The 17,500-nt window shown below is 39.2% G+C and overlaps 1 protein-coding gene across 1 annotated transcript in view; it reads left to right on the top strand.

Annotated features, from left to right (window-relative positions):
* The window catches only part of AGBL4 (AGBL carboxypeptidase 4), a 494,372-nt gene that overhangs the window by 170,170 nt on the left and 306,702 nt on the right, over positions 1–17,500 (top strand). Inside the window, exon 4 of the mRNA XM_053470228.1 lies at positions 6,871–6,965. Coding sequence (XP_053326203.1) covers positions 6,871–6,965 — 95 coding nt within the window. The remainder of the gene's footprint in view (positions 1–6,870; positions 6,966–17,500) is intronic.

Consider the following 17,500-nt stretch of genomic DNA (forward strand, 5'->3'; position numbering starts at 1 on the left):
GGGCCGACCCTGGCCCATTCTGCCCCCTGTGGGCTTCATAATTTCAATAAAAGATTGGCGCAACTTTCTAGTTGAAGTCCAATAGCTATCACCACAAACATTTACTGAATCATACTACCCATGTGCGTGACACACGCATCATATACTTTATGCTTCAGCAGTCCAAAATGGGAACAAGGACATATGAGACACTTATTAACTTGTTAAGGACCATTAACAGGCCTGGACTGGCCCCCTGGTACACCAGGCAAATGCCAAATAATTATCAATACTGTCGGGGCCACTGAGTCATGCCCAGCCCGGTGCTGATGATTAATATTAAGAAAGCGTATAAAATAATTTCTATGAATTCTAGTATGCATAAGAAACCTTAGACATGAATAAAACATTCTGTGGTGTAATCATGGGAAAATGGTAAGGAAATGGTCAATGTCCAGAGGGATAAGCAGAGCAGTGCCCCCCCCACTCACCCTGGTAAGGAAGGGGTTAAAAGCAAAGTAGTAACACTTTTAAAAATACCTATATTTCGAGAGAAAGGAACATAACTAAGAGTAATCTTTGAACAGCCATTTCTGACTCATCATACAAAATTCATTTCGAGAGATCCCTGTCTCCTTCCTCCTGGGTTGTTCACTGCGGCGACTTCAAGATGAATCTTTTATTTGTGGAGACCCCCCAGAATATCGCCTGGGGGCTGGCGGCCCTTCTGAGGATGTTGAGGTTGTCTGGGTTACTTGGTAAGGAAAGATGTGAGGCGCTAAATATACCTATTGTCTTTCTACATCTCGCTACATGTCGTTTCCTACTGAATAAATACATTACGGTATTACCTGACTTTTTTTTTTGCAGTCGTCAAATATTAGTGGGGCAAATACCTTGAAGCACCTGTAAAGAGACTTGATTTCCTATTGTGATCTCTGTGCCTTGTTTCAAGTAAAATCACTGTTTATTTTTATAGCTTTTCATTTAGGCGCCAATTTCAATGTCATTTTCTTTCTTTTTTTAAAAAATAACACATTTACAGAATGTTGTTTAACAAGATGAGTTGTCTAGAGGAATGGCAAACATTTTTTGACTTATTTTGAAAATTAAAATAAATCATGATTTATTTTACCTCAGACGGTTATATGAAATGCACAATCATGTCATTGAAAAAGAGAAAATTAACGAAATACACATGTGTAGCAGCAACCGGTATTGTCCGCTACTATATTTTTTAAATTAAGTAACATTTAATTTGCTCAATAAAAAATTAGAAATTAGAAAAAAAACTTGTAAAGCTGATTGTGACGTGAAGGATTTTCCTTTTTTAAATGTTACTCTCCCAAAAAATGTCCTCAATATATGCTCGTCTGTATCTTTAAGAAAACCAAAGATGGCTGCCTTGGGTCAATGTATCTTACCAAACTTCATGATAGATCCAACCATCTATATAACAATCCCCCTTCTCCCTATGTCTCCCATTTACCCTGCGTCTTACCTTTCTTTTTTGGCTTTCTTTTCACGTGGCTTGAGTGTTCAGCATTAATAGAGGGCATATGACGTGAGGGAGCACTGACACCGAGGTCTGTCAATTTGGGCCATCAGAAGAAGATCAATGATCTCCCCAATTGGCCCTGATCCCCCAACGGCGGACATTTCCAACCACCTTTGGAGGGAACCAGCAGGGTGACGGACACCACAAATTGCTGTGACAGACACCGGTGTCCGTGTATCTCCCTGGGTGGGATATAACCTTTCTTTAAGTAATATATCTTCCTAATATCCATTCTGCTTACTCTGACACCGAACCTATTTTAACGAGAGTTACCTTGGGCCTTTCGTTTGATTATTCATAGTTTACTCATCAAAGCTGCAAGTTGCATTGATAAAGGTCATCTGGGTTAATTTAACAAATCCGCATACAATAGTGAAAACTCACAGTTTGATTCAAAACAAATGAAATACATGAGAGTTGGACCCGGTATCAAAGCACGCAGTCTTCAGGATTAACAAATGCATAAGACGTATAACACTTCAAATATGCAGCTTGATCAGTGATGTTGTAACAGTTGAAAAATGCGCCTTGATCAGCAAGATGGATATTAATCTCCAAAAACATGCATGTTCCTTGATCTTATGAAGAAGCCGTGGAGGGAGTGTGTCTTCCTCTTGGGGCCAGATTACGTGGATGAATTCACAGCGGTTAATGGCTGACAGAGAGAAATGTGCAATATCTGTATTCACTAAGCAGCATGGCGGGGTAATAAAGTGAGATAATTGTGGTTAATGCGAAGATTTCGGAATCATCTGACAGAACCAGAAGTGGCTTTTTTCATGAGTCTGTCAGAAGGAAAGAGAAACGGGTTAATTCATCCAAGAATGCTGAGAATATTGGAAATATTGAGTAGACTATTGTCGATGAGCCACGTCTTGACCCACATTGTCTCATTAAGCTGTACTGTAATGTTAAATAAAACTATAGGGGATGTCTTCATAACGCGTGCTGTATATAAGCTGTCCTTACCCAGTTAGATAACGGGGAAGATTTCGTAAGCACGTGTTTATCTGATTGACTGTTTAGTCCGAGGGAATTCCTGTGATATGCCGCTTTTCACACGATTCTCTCGATAATAGGAAATGTCATCCATCCCTGTTTATAATGCTGTTAAATACTTTTGTCGCATCACTTTAACAGCAGCCCTTGGTAGCAACCTATTTACATTGTGGTTAACATATTCATTAAAGAGCAATGTGTAAAATGTGCATCATCTTTAGCGTGTTAGATAAGAACCATTTGGCCCATCTTGTCCACCCAAGAGAGGGCAACAGGTGAGTGGAATGATTCCTATCTGACATTAAATTCTAATGATTCTAGAGCAAGTTTTAAAACTGGTTCTATCACCATATTGGCTGCTATAATTAAAACCCAGCTTTTTAAACTTGGTGTTTATACGAGACCCCCGATGTTTCTTCTTTGATAAGACCATCCCGACATCCTTATATTCCCACTAAACATGGACGTCTAATACACACAGGGTCCAGTCAGGTTTATACCTTTATCTTAAAAACAGAAGAACTGCTATTTTTCAATTTCCATCCCATGAAGTTTCAATGTGTTCCTTTAAGACATTTATGTCTACCTGAGTTGGCTTCAAATACAGAAAAGGGGGATTTTTTGAAAGCCGAAGAATAAATAGTCCCAGGTTGACTTGTATTCACAGTAAGACCTCGCCAAGCCTGGCTCCTGTCATTCTTCCATGCTGTTTAACAAGGAAATCTATATTTCAGAACATTTACCGTTTCTTTCATTACCATAAAGCTGATGATAAAGCGATAAAAGATATTGCCATATTGTGGTTAACAAAACACAGCGGTACCCATTTAACATATCTTCAGGCAGATGCGCGAGTCTTACATGAATCCTAGAGGTAAAATATAGCGAAGCCGTTAACATGAAAGAGACACCTCTGTTGAGCCACAAATATACAAGACTAACCGATACAAACCTGACTGTGTAAATATATATGAAGTATATAAGAAGTAGCACAAAGCAATGGAACCCTCCAGGCTAAACAACCTTAAGACATCAGTCGCTTGGCTATTCAATGAATATACTGAATGTATATCTAGCAGCATGTTAAATGGAATGCCTCCTGGCCATTAATGCATAAAAATAATGTTTTTCTACTTTTCACAGTTTAATAACTCTAGTGATACTAGAACTATTATCGCCACTATACAGAACTCCACCTTGTCCCTTATGTGCCTTACTACATAATTATTCCGTCGTGTGTCTCCAGCTTGTCTTCCTATGTTACATCCTTATTCCTGATTATATTGAGCCACCATTGATGTTTCGGAATAACTATGCTTTCCAATCTAACCATTTGTCCCAAGGCAGATGCCACAATTAGAAAACCTGATAAGTTCTTGAGGCTTTTAGACTAAACTTCGTAGTGATCAATCAGCAAATTTGCCTTGGCAAAGAGCCCACATTACTAAAAGATCCATCCTTGTTGAGTAGTTAGTGGCATCAATAGGAATTTAGCTCTCCAAGTGGTTTGGGGTATTTTAATGTTCCAGTTGGATTTCCAGTTGAACTTTACAGGGTTCCTGTTCCGTAGGGGAAATTCCGCCAGGCTCACCTGGGAAGTAGGTTTTGAGGCTCTTCTGTTGAGTGATCTTTTTTGGGTTATTAAAGAAAAAAACGCAGATAGACCCATCATGGCTTTAGTGACTGCAACAGAACCTTAATTACTTAAAACACTGACACCGAGCTGTTCTTCACATTCTGAATATAGTTACCTCTTGTGTGGACAATAAGATGTTAATGTCACCAGGCATTACACGCATACCCAGTGTGGTATTTTGCCTAGCCACCCCCTCCATGGCTGCTGTACTTTCAGAGGAGCTCTGGGATTTGACGTCATATCCCGACAAACCATAATTTAAAGAAGGACCTTTTAAAGAAATGTATGGAGGCTGCATGGAAATGGGCTGGTTGGAGAGATCAAAGATCGCCACGTAACGAATCCATTCTGCAGCAGCACACCAGGGGGCCTGATCGCCAAGAGTTGAATCTGCCCTCTACCAGGAGGACTGTTGGCACTGCCCTAGGCTTGGACGTAGTCAACCTATGCCTGAATATGTCACTGCTCGTACCCTGTTAACAGAGAAAAAATACATTTAAAGTGCCCCTATGCAAAAACATTACAGTCAGGGCCGGCCTTAGGGGTGTGCGACCTGTGCGACCGCACAGGGCGCCATGGTTGCAGGGGCGTCTGACCGGGACTTAGATTAAAGCATCGTTTTTTTTTAAAACTTTATTTAACATCATTGATGTTAAATAAAGTTTAAAAAAAAAACGATGCTTTAATCTAAGTCCCGGTCAGGGGCGCCGAGCGGTTGCTCGTGAAGTTCTCGGCAACCGCTCGGCGCCCCTTACTGTCCGTGACTCCGTCGCGGTGCCAGCATCTCATGTTGAGCGCCGGACTATACCGGCGCTCAACATGAAATGCCGGCAGAGCGAGAAGACGGATGCCTCCCGCTCTTACCGCAGGACTCCGGCAACAAGGTAAGTGGGGGGGGTAGTTTGAAGGGGCAGAGGGGGGGGTAGTTTGAAGGGGCAGAGGGGAGGGGTAGTTTGAAGGGGTAGAGGGGAGGGGTAGTTTGAGGGGGGGTAGTTTAAAGGGGCAGAGAGGGCGGGTAGTTTGAAGGGGCAGAGAGGGGGGGTAGTGAGGGGGGCGCCAGAGGAGTAGTCCGCACAGGGCGCCACAACGCCTAAGGCCGGCTCTGATTACAGTCCCATAGGCAGCATGACATCACCAGGCCAGAAGCAGACCATTAGAAGCTGTGAGCAGGACAAACACACTGGCCATCCATGCCATCAATAAACTATGGCACCCTGGATGAATGCCAAGTAAAAATATATGATAGCATTCTCTGCCTGATGGCCTTTCTATAAATGCAGTTCTATGAGAACACAAAGCTCGTATGATAACGCTGCATCCTCCAAAAAATGAACAAGAAGGATAACATTTTTTTATTATTTAAATGTAATTTATTTTTTTACATTTAATCTTTTTTCTCTACCATTTGGAGTTAGTGATAAAAGAGCATTCAGAATATTCCCTTTCTTCCTGGTGCATTTTATGGCTGATCCAAAAGCAATTACCAGACTAAATTTAGCCTGATGTGAAAACACAGCAGAGAAATCAGTTGTGGGCAAATATGATGATGCATACAGTCTTAATGCATTTTCTCAGCATGCTGGGCACCTGTTCTGCAAATGTCCTGTTATACAGACTTACATTTAAAGGTGCGTCTATTCTGACTCGCGATAAACACATATATGTTTTCATATACGGTAAAATGTCCCAACAGAAGATCCCGGGGCCCCTGCAAACTGTGAAGGGCTTCTTCCCACGTATGTATCCTGTTTGGAATGTATACTGCCGTGTCGTAGCGCATGTTATTGAACATGTGAAATTAGTGCACAATAATGTGAACTTATGGTGGCCCCTCTGCTCCTCCGAGACGGGTGTTATAACCCTACTGTTGGTTGGCAATGGAAGGGAATGTGAATCCACTGGTGGTTGTGTGGATGAAATACACTCATAGCTGGGAAAGCCATCGAGAGGGAATTGGCTACAATTCTTCATCCTTTGGTTTGGTATTTTGGGCTTTACAGACAAATACAAGAGCATGGCTTGGCTTGGCCTTGGTTCCTTTCAATTCAAAGCTGGCTATCTCACAATTAAACACACTTTGATAATAGAATAGGCCATTCTTCCCCATTTCCAGGTGCTCCAACTCTGCCTTGTTTCCCACACATTCTGTACCATGGAAGAAAACCGTTTGTTTTTTCCTATGAGAAACCTAATAAGCAAAATGGATAGAGCTGGATAAGTCCAAGAGATGAATCTTTAGTCAATGAAGATATCTCATTGGGCTGACACAGAATTCGGAATCTCAAAGGTCTCTACGTCATTTGCTCTAAATGGCTTGTTTAGTCACATTAGTCACCTATACATGGCTTTCAAGAAACTGTCTTCAATCAGTTTGGTATTACAAATAGGTATAGCTGAAAATAAAATCATCCTTTAAACCAATAATGGAAACGTACTCTTTTATTTTTTGTATGGAGTGGCAATAGGCGTCTGATTCTGTGTCTAAAACGCTGCATTGCGCATGCATAGGGGCACCTAAACCATACGCATTCTCAGTATTATATTTCCACGGGCACACTCATTGGTTTAATGTGTGTTGGTGTGCAGGGAGCTGAAATACAAACATGTTTTAGTGAATAACCTCATTTATGATCTATATTTTTTTCTCGCTTTTGCATTAACAAGCTAAACAATTGTGTTTTTTTATATTCATTTTCAGAGGATTATTTTCAACATTGTGAACTTCAGCAAAACAAAAAGTCTTTACAGAGATGGAATGGCCCCGGTAGTGAAATCTACAAGTCGCCCAAAATGGTGAGTCAAGTCGCACAGTGCTTTAAGATATATGAGCCTTCGCATCATTACTGACTCATATACTTCCCGTATGCCTGAAGAAGAGACCTAGATAGTCTCGAAAGATTGCAATCCATTATACGTCAGTAAAGGTAAAATCTTTACCAAATTTTTTTTCTGTATAGTGTGAAGCAGCAGTAAAACCCACACTTTTTTTTTTTTTAATTTAAGGGTGGATTTGTGGGATCCCTGATAATATATTTCAACCATAAATGTCAACTGGCACTAGACTAGGGTGACCACAGCAGCCATTTTTAAAGGCTAACACATAAAGTAGTGTGGGCTCCTTCCTATTCTACAATGCTGTGATCATATATATACCAGTGTGTTGTGGTTGATATCCCTGCTTGAATGCAGGTGATTCAGTTAAGTGTATCCTTAAATACTGACAATTTAAGGTTTCCCTGAGGACCGGTAATAGAGCCATTTGGCTAAAACATTTATGGTGGTTATTACAGGGTTAATATTTCAAATGTCTCAGGGTCAGATTAAAATTCTATACACTGGAAAAACTGCATTTTAGAGGGGATATGATAACATTATATAAATATATGTAGGGCCAATATAAAGAGCTCTTCAGTGACCTGTTCATTAACAGAAATATACAAAGAACAAGAGGTCACCCTCTGAGACTGGAAGGGCGCAGGTTTCATAGACGACAAAGAAAGGGATTCTTTACAGTGAGGAGAATAAAGGTATGGAACCACTGCCAAGCGAGGTGGTGTTATCCAATACATTAGAAATAGATACCTTCAAAAGGGGTCTGGAAAGAAAGAAAGAAAGAAAGGAATAGTAGCCAATATACACACTATCGTTCAAAAGTTTGGGGTCACTTAGAAATGTCCTTGTTTTTGAAAGAAAAGCAAATTTTGTCCATTAAAATAACACAAAAGGGATCAGAAATACAGCGCAGACGGGGTTAATGTTGTAAATGACTATTGTAGCTGGAAAGGGCTGATATTTGATGGAATATCTTAATAGGCATACAGAGGCCCTTTATCACTCCCATTACTCCCCCTTGTTCGCTAATCCAAGTTTAAAAGGGTGATTGTTCGAAAACCCTTTTGCAATCATGTTACAGCTAGAAATGTCCTTGTTTTTTATGAAAACATCTAAGTGACCCCAAACGGAAGTGTATGTATTCGGATTCAGTCTGCTGTATATGCTTTTGAAGGGTAGTGTATATATATATATATATATATATATATATATATATATATATATATATATATATATATATATAGTAAGTTGGGGATGGACGGAGGTTAAAATGGATCTCCATATACTGTGCTCTTCTGCACATGTGTATCATGCCTTGTGATCATGTAAATGCTGTCCCGTGTTATAGAATCTGGGTATAATGAAATACACGGCTCTGGCAAGCGATGAACACTTTAAGCTATGAGTCAGAAGTACATTGCCGCAAATTAAGCTTTGTCTACAGTAGTTTATGGGTAAAACACATCTCATGTTTCATCCGAATAGAACTGTATTTTTCAGTAATTGTTTTTTTTTGTGCTATGGTATTTCTCTCGCCCTCATAATCATGCAACATCCCATCTGTCAAATTCCAAGATTGTTATTATATACATTTAAATTAGAAACTCGTATTTGGACGCCTGAAGCAGACAGTTTTGCTTAAAATGAAAACTTTTATTGAAAGCATTTTCAAATATATTTGATTAAGTAGGAACACCATCTGAATCACTGAATCTGATTATGGCAAAAACACGGTATTATAAAAGTGCAGACTGTTGAAATGCCATACATTTTACATGGCCTACCATAAATTTATCATTTATTAGTTACAAATAGGTCTTTTAAATAACTGTACTGATTGTCAGCTAGAAACAATGTTAATGGCAGCAACCATTTCAGTTAAAGAGACAGTTTAATGTCCAAAGTATGCTCGCCAAAGAAGAAGAACTTTTGTCCTCTAACAACATTACTTAATGGAAAAGGGAGAAGCTGCAGCTTCACAACTGCAGATCCCTGTCTCCTCCATTGTCTGATGATGCTTGCCACTGATTGGCTACTTGAAGCAGCCAATCAGTGGCTGGAAAGCACTTCCATTGAAATCATGCACAAAGGGGTTCTCGTTAGACTGCCATTGCCCACTACAAAGGTATCGGTTGTCAAAAAAAACCCTTCTTTTTCCTGTTCAGTGTTCCATATTTTTTTACTTATTTCAGATCAGATCCAACTAGACGTTTTTAATGCACCTTGGGGCATTTTTTACTTAGTTACCAGTCTATGTTCTTGTGTATGGTTTAGTGTACAAAAAGAAAATGAGCCATTTATATTAGGTACTTGTGTTCTACCTCAAGTGTTTCATTGAAGGGCTCTTACGTTGACAAAAGAGGTAATTGTATTCCTTGAAAAGTTTATACCATACTTGAGGTGTTTATAAAATCCTTGATGTGACTGCTGCTTCAGCTGTGCGCGCGTCTCATTTACTTGTTTCAGACTGCTAAGAGAGCGAGCAGACGTTTCTGTTTTCAGAAGGCGAACTCTAAATTGAAGCTCCTTTTCCCAGGTACCATTTGTTTGTGGGGTCGTCCCCTAACCCCCCCTTAAGGCTAAAAGTCTAAAGTACATTTCTGACCCAAGCTGAACTTTTGCATTAAATTGTATTTTTTTTCTTCCATAGTCAACATCTTTAAACCCTCACCAGACAATTGATTTACTTTTAATCCTTTACTATAAAAGTGATACTGGATTTTTTTTAAATCACATCTAACACTAGTTGCTCACTGTTGGTAAATAGTTACTGTAAATCATCTGAGTAGCGGGTGACACAAAATTATATCATATCTAAATTATGTCTGCTGGCCCGGGACATTCTGCCATCAAAAGAGTGTTGTGAATTGAGCTGACATCTTCATCAAGCTTATGTGTCCTGTTGTAGGACAGTGGGTTAGTACAAAAATGTTGGCATTATGCAAAATGGATAAAAAATGTTCCAAGATTTTATTTTAAAAATGTAGTGACCTTAATACCCTTAAGATGACCTTTAGACCACTTTCATATCGCTGTCTAGGTTCTGAAACCATTTTTTTCAAGACAAAAAATCATCTCACTTTAATTTATAGCCATGCTACTGATGCTGAAAGCTTAGGTTTGGTCCTTATATCCATTGCCCTCCCCACATTCTTATTACCCTTTCCCCTGCCCTCTACATGAATACCATAAAACCCTTCAATAAACCTTTTTCAACATTTTTTTATTTACAAAATAATAATAATAAAATAAAATTCTATAAATAAATAAAAATCCTATCTTGCCAGTAGATACAAAACACGTTTACCCCTCTCTCATTCTGATCAGAGGAATCGCTACACATATTCGTGGTATCCACTTTGGTGAAGTGGATCTGCGGTAGCTTGCAGGGCCGGCCGAAGACTTAACGCCGCCTGGAGCGAAGTTTAAAATGCCGCCCCCCCCGCCGACGCGGGAGGGGGGCGGCATTTTAAACTTCGATGACGCCATTATTTACCCCCCCCCGGTGCTTACCTTTAAAGAGTCCTGCGGCGAGTCTCCCTGCTCTGCCACGGTGCCGGCTTGTAATGCTGAGCACCGGAAATTGACGCCACTTCCGGCGCCCAGCATTACAAGCCGGCACCGAGACCGAACAGGGAGACTCGCCGCAGAGGAGAGAGAGAGGGGCGCCGAGCGGGTAAGCGAAAACCACTCGGCGCCTCTCTCTCTCTCTCCTCCGCTTCAAAATGAACAACAAAAAAAACGCTTCTAAAGTGCCGCCTGGAGCAATTGCCCAAGTCGGCTCCATTGTAGGGCCGGCCCTGGTAGCTTGTAACAAAAACATGACATGAATATTCCTTTAAGGGAATATCCTGAATTATACTTCTAAGGAGAGCTGGATGATAAAAAAATAATTTCAATTGGTATATTTTTATGTATTTTTTCAATATATTTTTTGAATGGAAATAATGAAGAAATAATATCTTGCTTATCCTTTTACTGCTTTTGTACAGTTTTAAAAAATATTCTAGAAAAAAAAATCAGCTAAAAAAGTGAATATCAGACTCTTGAGAGACTGACAGCTGATCCTTCCACTGCAGAGCTGAATGAGCACAACTTTGCCACTTTTTGAAAAGGAGTAATAACGTTTTTTGATTGATTAACGAACGTAGCCAGGGCTTTGTCTCGCATCCTTGCTCTGATTATAGAAGATGAAGTGGAAAGCAGTCTGACAGACACATGGAGAAGTTTGCAAACTCTTTCCAAGTGCAAAGAAAAGTAGCTTGCCAGAGGGGCGGCTGACCTGTTAAATGATGGAGCTTGAAAATCTCCCTGGTGGGCATAACTAGATCTATAACTCTTCACTATTCAGCAAGCCCATTATTGAGTTGGGGACGTAAGTCCCATTAAATGAGAAAATGCGTTTCGAGTAACTACTGACCACTCATCACCTGAGGTAGTTCAGAGGAGGCATCTGAGAAATTCTAATTGGTATCTTTATAAAGGAAGGTTCTTCCATAGAGTAGTAGACGTGGGTGGAAATATGCGTAGAGCCTTAATATGAGTAAATAATTCCATGTATTGCTTCCTGGTTGTTATTTGAGAATCTTTTTTTTTTTTTTTTTTTTTACATATATTTGAAAATACTTTGTAGTGTAACAAAGACACTTTGCTTTTAAAAAAGTTAAGCTTATGGATATTTACAATAGGAGCTGTGAGTAAAAATATTACAAGGAATTTGATATAAATTTGAAATATAGCTTCAGAACGTGACCTTTAAATTGAAGCTCCTTGTTGGATTTTTTTCAGGGATAATTAGTCATTGAAAGTTTTAAAAGTAGTTTGATATGTTATATTTTAATACAATGGTCATAATGAAATTCTTAAGTGTTAATTGTGCTTCAGACACAATTGTTGCACAGAGAACACCGTGCAAGGGACTGGATACATTATAGAACTGATCAAAGCAGCTTCTGTGTTGGTCATCAAGGTTTTAGTTGAGTTCATCCTTTGAATAGCATACCTAGGAACTCTCTGAGTTTGACCCTGGGTCTCTGAGTCAGTTTCTTCTTTCTCTATGCAGAGAAGCGGTGTCTTGCCACATGCATAACTCCACTACTTGATGAAGCCATTCCCTAGAAGTAGAAGAGCTCCTACTATTCTTCTTTGGGAAGTTCCCATGTATGGTAATTAAAGAGTTGAATCAGCAAGGGTAGTCTACAATTAGGTTGGACATTGATACAATTTAAAGGAGTTCTTAGTCAACACATCTCTTACTAAGGAACTGATTTTATTTTGAAAAGACCTGGTGAGGTAGGAATCCCTGTGCAAGGGCATGAGTGGGTTCAGAAATCAGGCTCAGGAGTGTTATAGACAGCAGTTATAGACAGCAGTCTGCTGTAGCTTTAGATTTTTTTCTTTTAGTCAAACAATAGACAAAAACTGGTAGCAGGGAGTCTCAGAACAAGCTCACTGCAACAGGAGACAAGGGTAACGAAGTCCATGCTAAAAGATCAGAGTCCAGACTCAATGTGATGAGACACAACTATGATGCAAAAAGCCACAAGATCAGCAATCAGGGCCAGGAACTTCAATTCTCTAACAAGGAAGATTTGTGCATGCCCGGGTTATAAAGGTCCTTGATTGCTGGAACGAGTAGAGGGTGAGTCAGGATCAGGTAGGTAAGTCCATGTGGAGGCAGAAAGTGTAGCAACCCAAAAGCCACCTGGTGGCCTAAAAGATAAGTATGATATCTTCCATATGCAGGGTCGCTGATTCAAACCCCCATGGCTCCTGCCAATTATATTTATAGCTTTTGACTATATTTTTTCGTTTGGCAAATAAACAGGGATGTTCCTTTCGAAATGACGAATTGTACGTTCCAATTATGTACAAACAATAGAAGTAAAGAAAAAAAATAATATATCTATAGATTTCAGTCAAAACGTGATGTTGATAATGAGATAATTTATTATACCAATGAAACCATCACGGATACACAACAGTACACAGAAAGAGATAAAACTAGCTAATAATGAAAACATTTAAAAACACCCTAGCCATTTAACATGGAATAAAATCTCATGCAGCGAACGGACTCTAAGGGTGTAATATATCACAACAATCAATGGGGCGTCTACATTAGACGTGTTTAGAATACAAAGTGTTATATTATCTTGTTTTAAAAATAAATGCTGTAGAATGTATACAGAATTACCATTCCATGCATGTGTTTAACCCCTTAAGGACAATGGGCAGTCCCTAAACCTATTGAAAACAATGCATTTTGAGCCGGTACATGTACGGGCTTTGTCATTAAGGGGATAAAAAGCTTATCAGAAAAACTGATAGAACTCTTAAAGGAGAATAAAGCAAAGATTCAATTTTATATGAATATCATTGTGCCAGGAATAGGGTAGACATGTACATTGTAGGTGGAGAACCACAAAGAAGGTGTATAGTCATGTCCCAGTAGGTCCTAAAATTTTTGTAGAAGACTTGCAGTTTGAACGTGTTCAACCAGTTATCTCCAGTCCGGTCTTGCTAAAACATCACACTCCAGCACCATCACTGGTGGTATGGGTGGACCATAGGCCACCACTGAAGAGAGATGTGTGTCCCCTGCCCCTCCACTAGACTTCAGGACCAGGCAGCCTTTGACTAGGTGCTAAAACTCCTGTACAAAGGGTAGACAGGACATAACGATCTATAACATAACAAGATGACTTACAGAAACAACAGGTGAGGAGGGCAATGCGCAAATGAGCTTACAATCTATTAAATGCTTTGCATGCAGTGATCTTTTTTCATTACTAAAAGACTGTATTAATTAAATGCGTTAAATCCGCATAAAGCAATGGAGATTTTGGAATTGTAACATTGTATCTATAATGTAACACAAATTATGCACTGTTTGAGTCCTGGAGTAAAAACAAATATTTGCACAGTATCTGAATGGATATAATGTACCGGAACGAGAAGAATCTGAAGAAATTGAACGACTTAATAGGAAACTCAAGGTGAGGCGGATGATCTGCATGCAGAGCTGCCCTCCTGGATTATTGAACATAGTAGTGCATTTAGGGTTTAGACTTGGTTACGGAGAAGTATTTCCAGGGCTTCAAGTGAATTTGTTCCTTTTCATCATTAAAATAAGCATTAATATGTATTAAAATATTATGTTCCAAGACATCTGCAGTGACTGACCAAAAACAAATTATAGGCACTTTAAAAATACATTTATTTATCCTAAATGTTGTGGCAGCATCAGTTCCCTGTACAATGCAAAAAAAGACACATTATGATGCAGTAGCCACATAAAAATAAAGCATTTGCTGCAATAACTTTGTGACATCACAAAGTTGCACATGAGTAAAATTATATATCTCTCTATCTATCTCTCTATCTCTCTATCTATCTATCTATCTATCTATCTATCTATCTATCTATCTATATAAAGGAGAATAAAGCAAAGATGCCATTTATATATATATATATATATATATATATATATATATATATATATATATATATAACTCCATGGCAATGACAAAAATTGCATGGTACAATTTAGGGAAAAAGTGAACAAAATTATATACTAATTCAGCCTTTTGACACCTATTTAAACAACAAAACACACAGTGATTTTCAGTAATAGAATATATAAAGAAGAAACACCAATTGTAGCGGAAACCCATTTTCTTTCACAGTTATTGCTTTCGCAGAAGATCAATCCATATTTTGTTGAAAAGATGAGATTTATTTGTGAGAGTAAGATGTGTTCCCCCTGTATCGTATTCCTGCACGATGAGTATCACATCTCCTGAAGGGACGGGGGGCTGGAGATTATAGTTATTATTGTCATTTTGTTACTTTTAGGATATGAGATGATAATAGGAATAATAACACATTCCTGCTGGGGTAAACATTCTACAAAGGTAAATAAAGTCACTAGAATATGATGTCATGGGAAGAAGGAGGCAATACATTCTTACTGGCTCTGATGACGTGGGTGCTGCTGATGGTTGGATAAGCGCGTCTGTACGCTACATTTTTTTTTATGCTCAGGTAGTGTATGGCCGGGCGTATCTACTGAAAGATTGGGTGAGTATTTGGCTCTGATGGCCAGCTCCTACTGGACATTTGGCCGATGTACCAGATGGCCAGCAAGAAACATGAGAATTAGGGGTACAGAGCTGTCTGAACCTATAGTCTTCGCAACTGCTTTATTTATGTACATTTTGGTGCAAGTTGTTTCATCTGGAATGGGTCGGCCACCATAAGTACCCTTTTGGAGTGAGAGATCGTCAGCACTGTATAGAATCGATGACACCTCAGCTGTGTTTCCAAATTCCTACATAAAATAACACATTTTTTATTCCGGTCACACAAGGATAAGACTGTTGTTAAAAGAAAATTGATGATCTCTTTAATTATTGAGTCTCTGCACAGACAACATATGTGATATCTGACATGCAGTTTAATAACGGCACAACAACAACACAAGGCATATGTTTCCAACAATTTAAGTAAATGAAAGAGATACAGTTTAAGTAAATGAAAGCGGTGTATACTAATAGTCATTTTCATACCACTAAGCAAGATGAATGATCATTTATCGATATGAGCTATCGTCTTTCAGAATATAAAAAACAATTATTTAATTTAAATTTCGTAGCACATAGGGATCATCCAACCCTATATAAGATATTAAATGCAGCCACGGCGTTCAATCAGTAGGACAACGTCAGTCAAACATTTCTCCATTCAACCTTATCTGATCCTCACTCATATTAAGTCTCATCGTATTTATCAGACAGTGTATGCAGGTTTGTGTTTTTTGTTATGAGACTTATACTGCTTTACAGCAGGCATTTATATTAAGAATATACTCCCTAAATGCAATGAGCAATTTAAATAGCAGGCCCTCCGAGAGTATTTTCCAATTAAGACAAAACCTTTCATTCTGCGGAAGATCAGTAAAACGCTCAAACAGGAAATTTGCAGAGCCTATAGTTGTGCGCGGAGCATAGCAGAACATGCCTATAGCATTCATTTCACTATATTGGGAAGCTCTCTAGAATAAATCAAGGTCACTTAGAAAGTGTCTGCGTTCCTGCATTTACACGATTGTCTTTTGTTTGGTGAAATCTATCCTTATCTTGATTACATGATCTTATCTGATGTAATTTCAGCCGATGTGATACCAAGTGATTGAATTGAAAATTATCGAGCTTCAACCTTGAAGTAAGAAAAACGATGATTATGCACACAGCTAGAAAAGTAAATTTAAAACGCGTAAAAGGGGAAAATATCGTTAAAAGACACATTTCCACTGCGTGACCTTGTGTTATGATAGGGCATGACAGATAAGTGCCACAGTTCCAGCAGCGATCCCTGTTCTGGGCTAACTAGACGTAGGGTGGTAAGTCTGGAAGGGTGCAGCCCCCGTAGAGCTATAGTAGGGCAGATTGGGCAACCAGATCTCCCTTTTAACTGACCAATTTACACTACAGAAGTCTATTCCTAGCCAAAACAACCTCTATCAGATCTCTTACCCACACTGAGGAGCATCAGGATATGACATACTTATGACGCTTGCCACCAAGGAGTGGAGACCCTGCTGCAAGTAGGTTGTAGGCACTGCCCTGGGACAGGTAAAGGGCAGTTGAGAACCCTGCCTGTGAGCTTGCCATCTAGCTTTATGGTACTTTTATCACTTTAGATCTTACAATCTAAATCTACATATTATTTATCTATGTAAATACTATTGATTTTGAAGCTCATCTGAGAGCACAGATTTTTTTGAACTAGCCATCATGAATAAATACAATTGCCTCCTTTAGCCAAAAGTGACACGTGATAGAAGCACATCACGTTATTTATGAAACAGTGGGGGCCGCCGAACTAGCCATTTCAGGATTTTCATCCTGTTTTTTGGACAGTAAACTCTGTGTAAAAGGGCAAGAAAAAGCAGCAATTAATTGGGTCCTCAGAGAAAGAAAGTTAAGCAGGAGGCAGACGTGGACTGTATGTTAAGAGTATATAGCCAAGTGCCTAAAGTATCATCTGCCTTGTTAAAACGGATACCCACCAGAGTCACGGCGCAAAATGAATCAGCCGCTTTAATTACAGAGCAGAGTTTACTCAAGATAAATCTCAATATTACCCAAAACTCACTTTAATATTAATGATATTACAGCTCGTAATCCTTTTGCGGTAATACAAATTTGTTCAATTTGATCCTCTTTAAATTGGTTTGATTCTTAATATCATATTTATACATTCTGCTTACGCGTTTCCTTCTAACTCTCTGTCTGGGGTGTAGGAATGGGCTGGAGAGTGAGTGACCAGAGGTCTGGGTTCCGTGCCCCCAATATTTCCCTTGATAGACTAGTGGGGACAATAAATCTCTGTGCTTCCTTCTGCATGTATAACATATAACCCCCAGTGGATATGTGGAGAGTCAGGCGTTACAACCAAAGTCTGTTGAGTTTCTTTTTCCACGCAGATTGGCA

This window comes from Spea bombifrons, chromosome 6, assembly GCF_027358695.1.
Source record: "Spea bombifrons isolate aSpeBom1 chromosome 6, aSpeBom1.2.pri, whole genome shotgun sequence".
NCBI lineage: Eukaryota > Metazoa > Chordata > Amphibia > Anura > Pelobatidae > Spea > Spea bombifrons.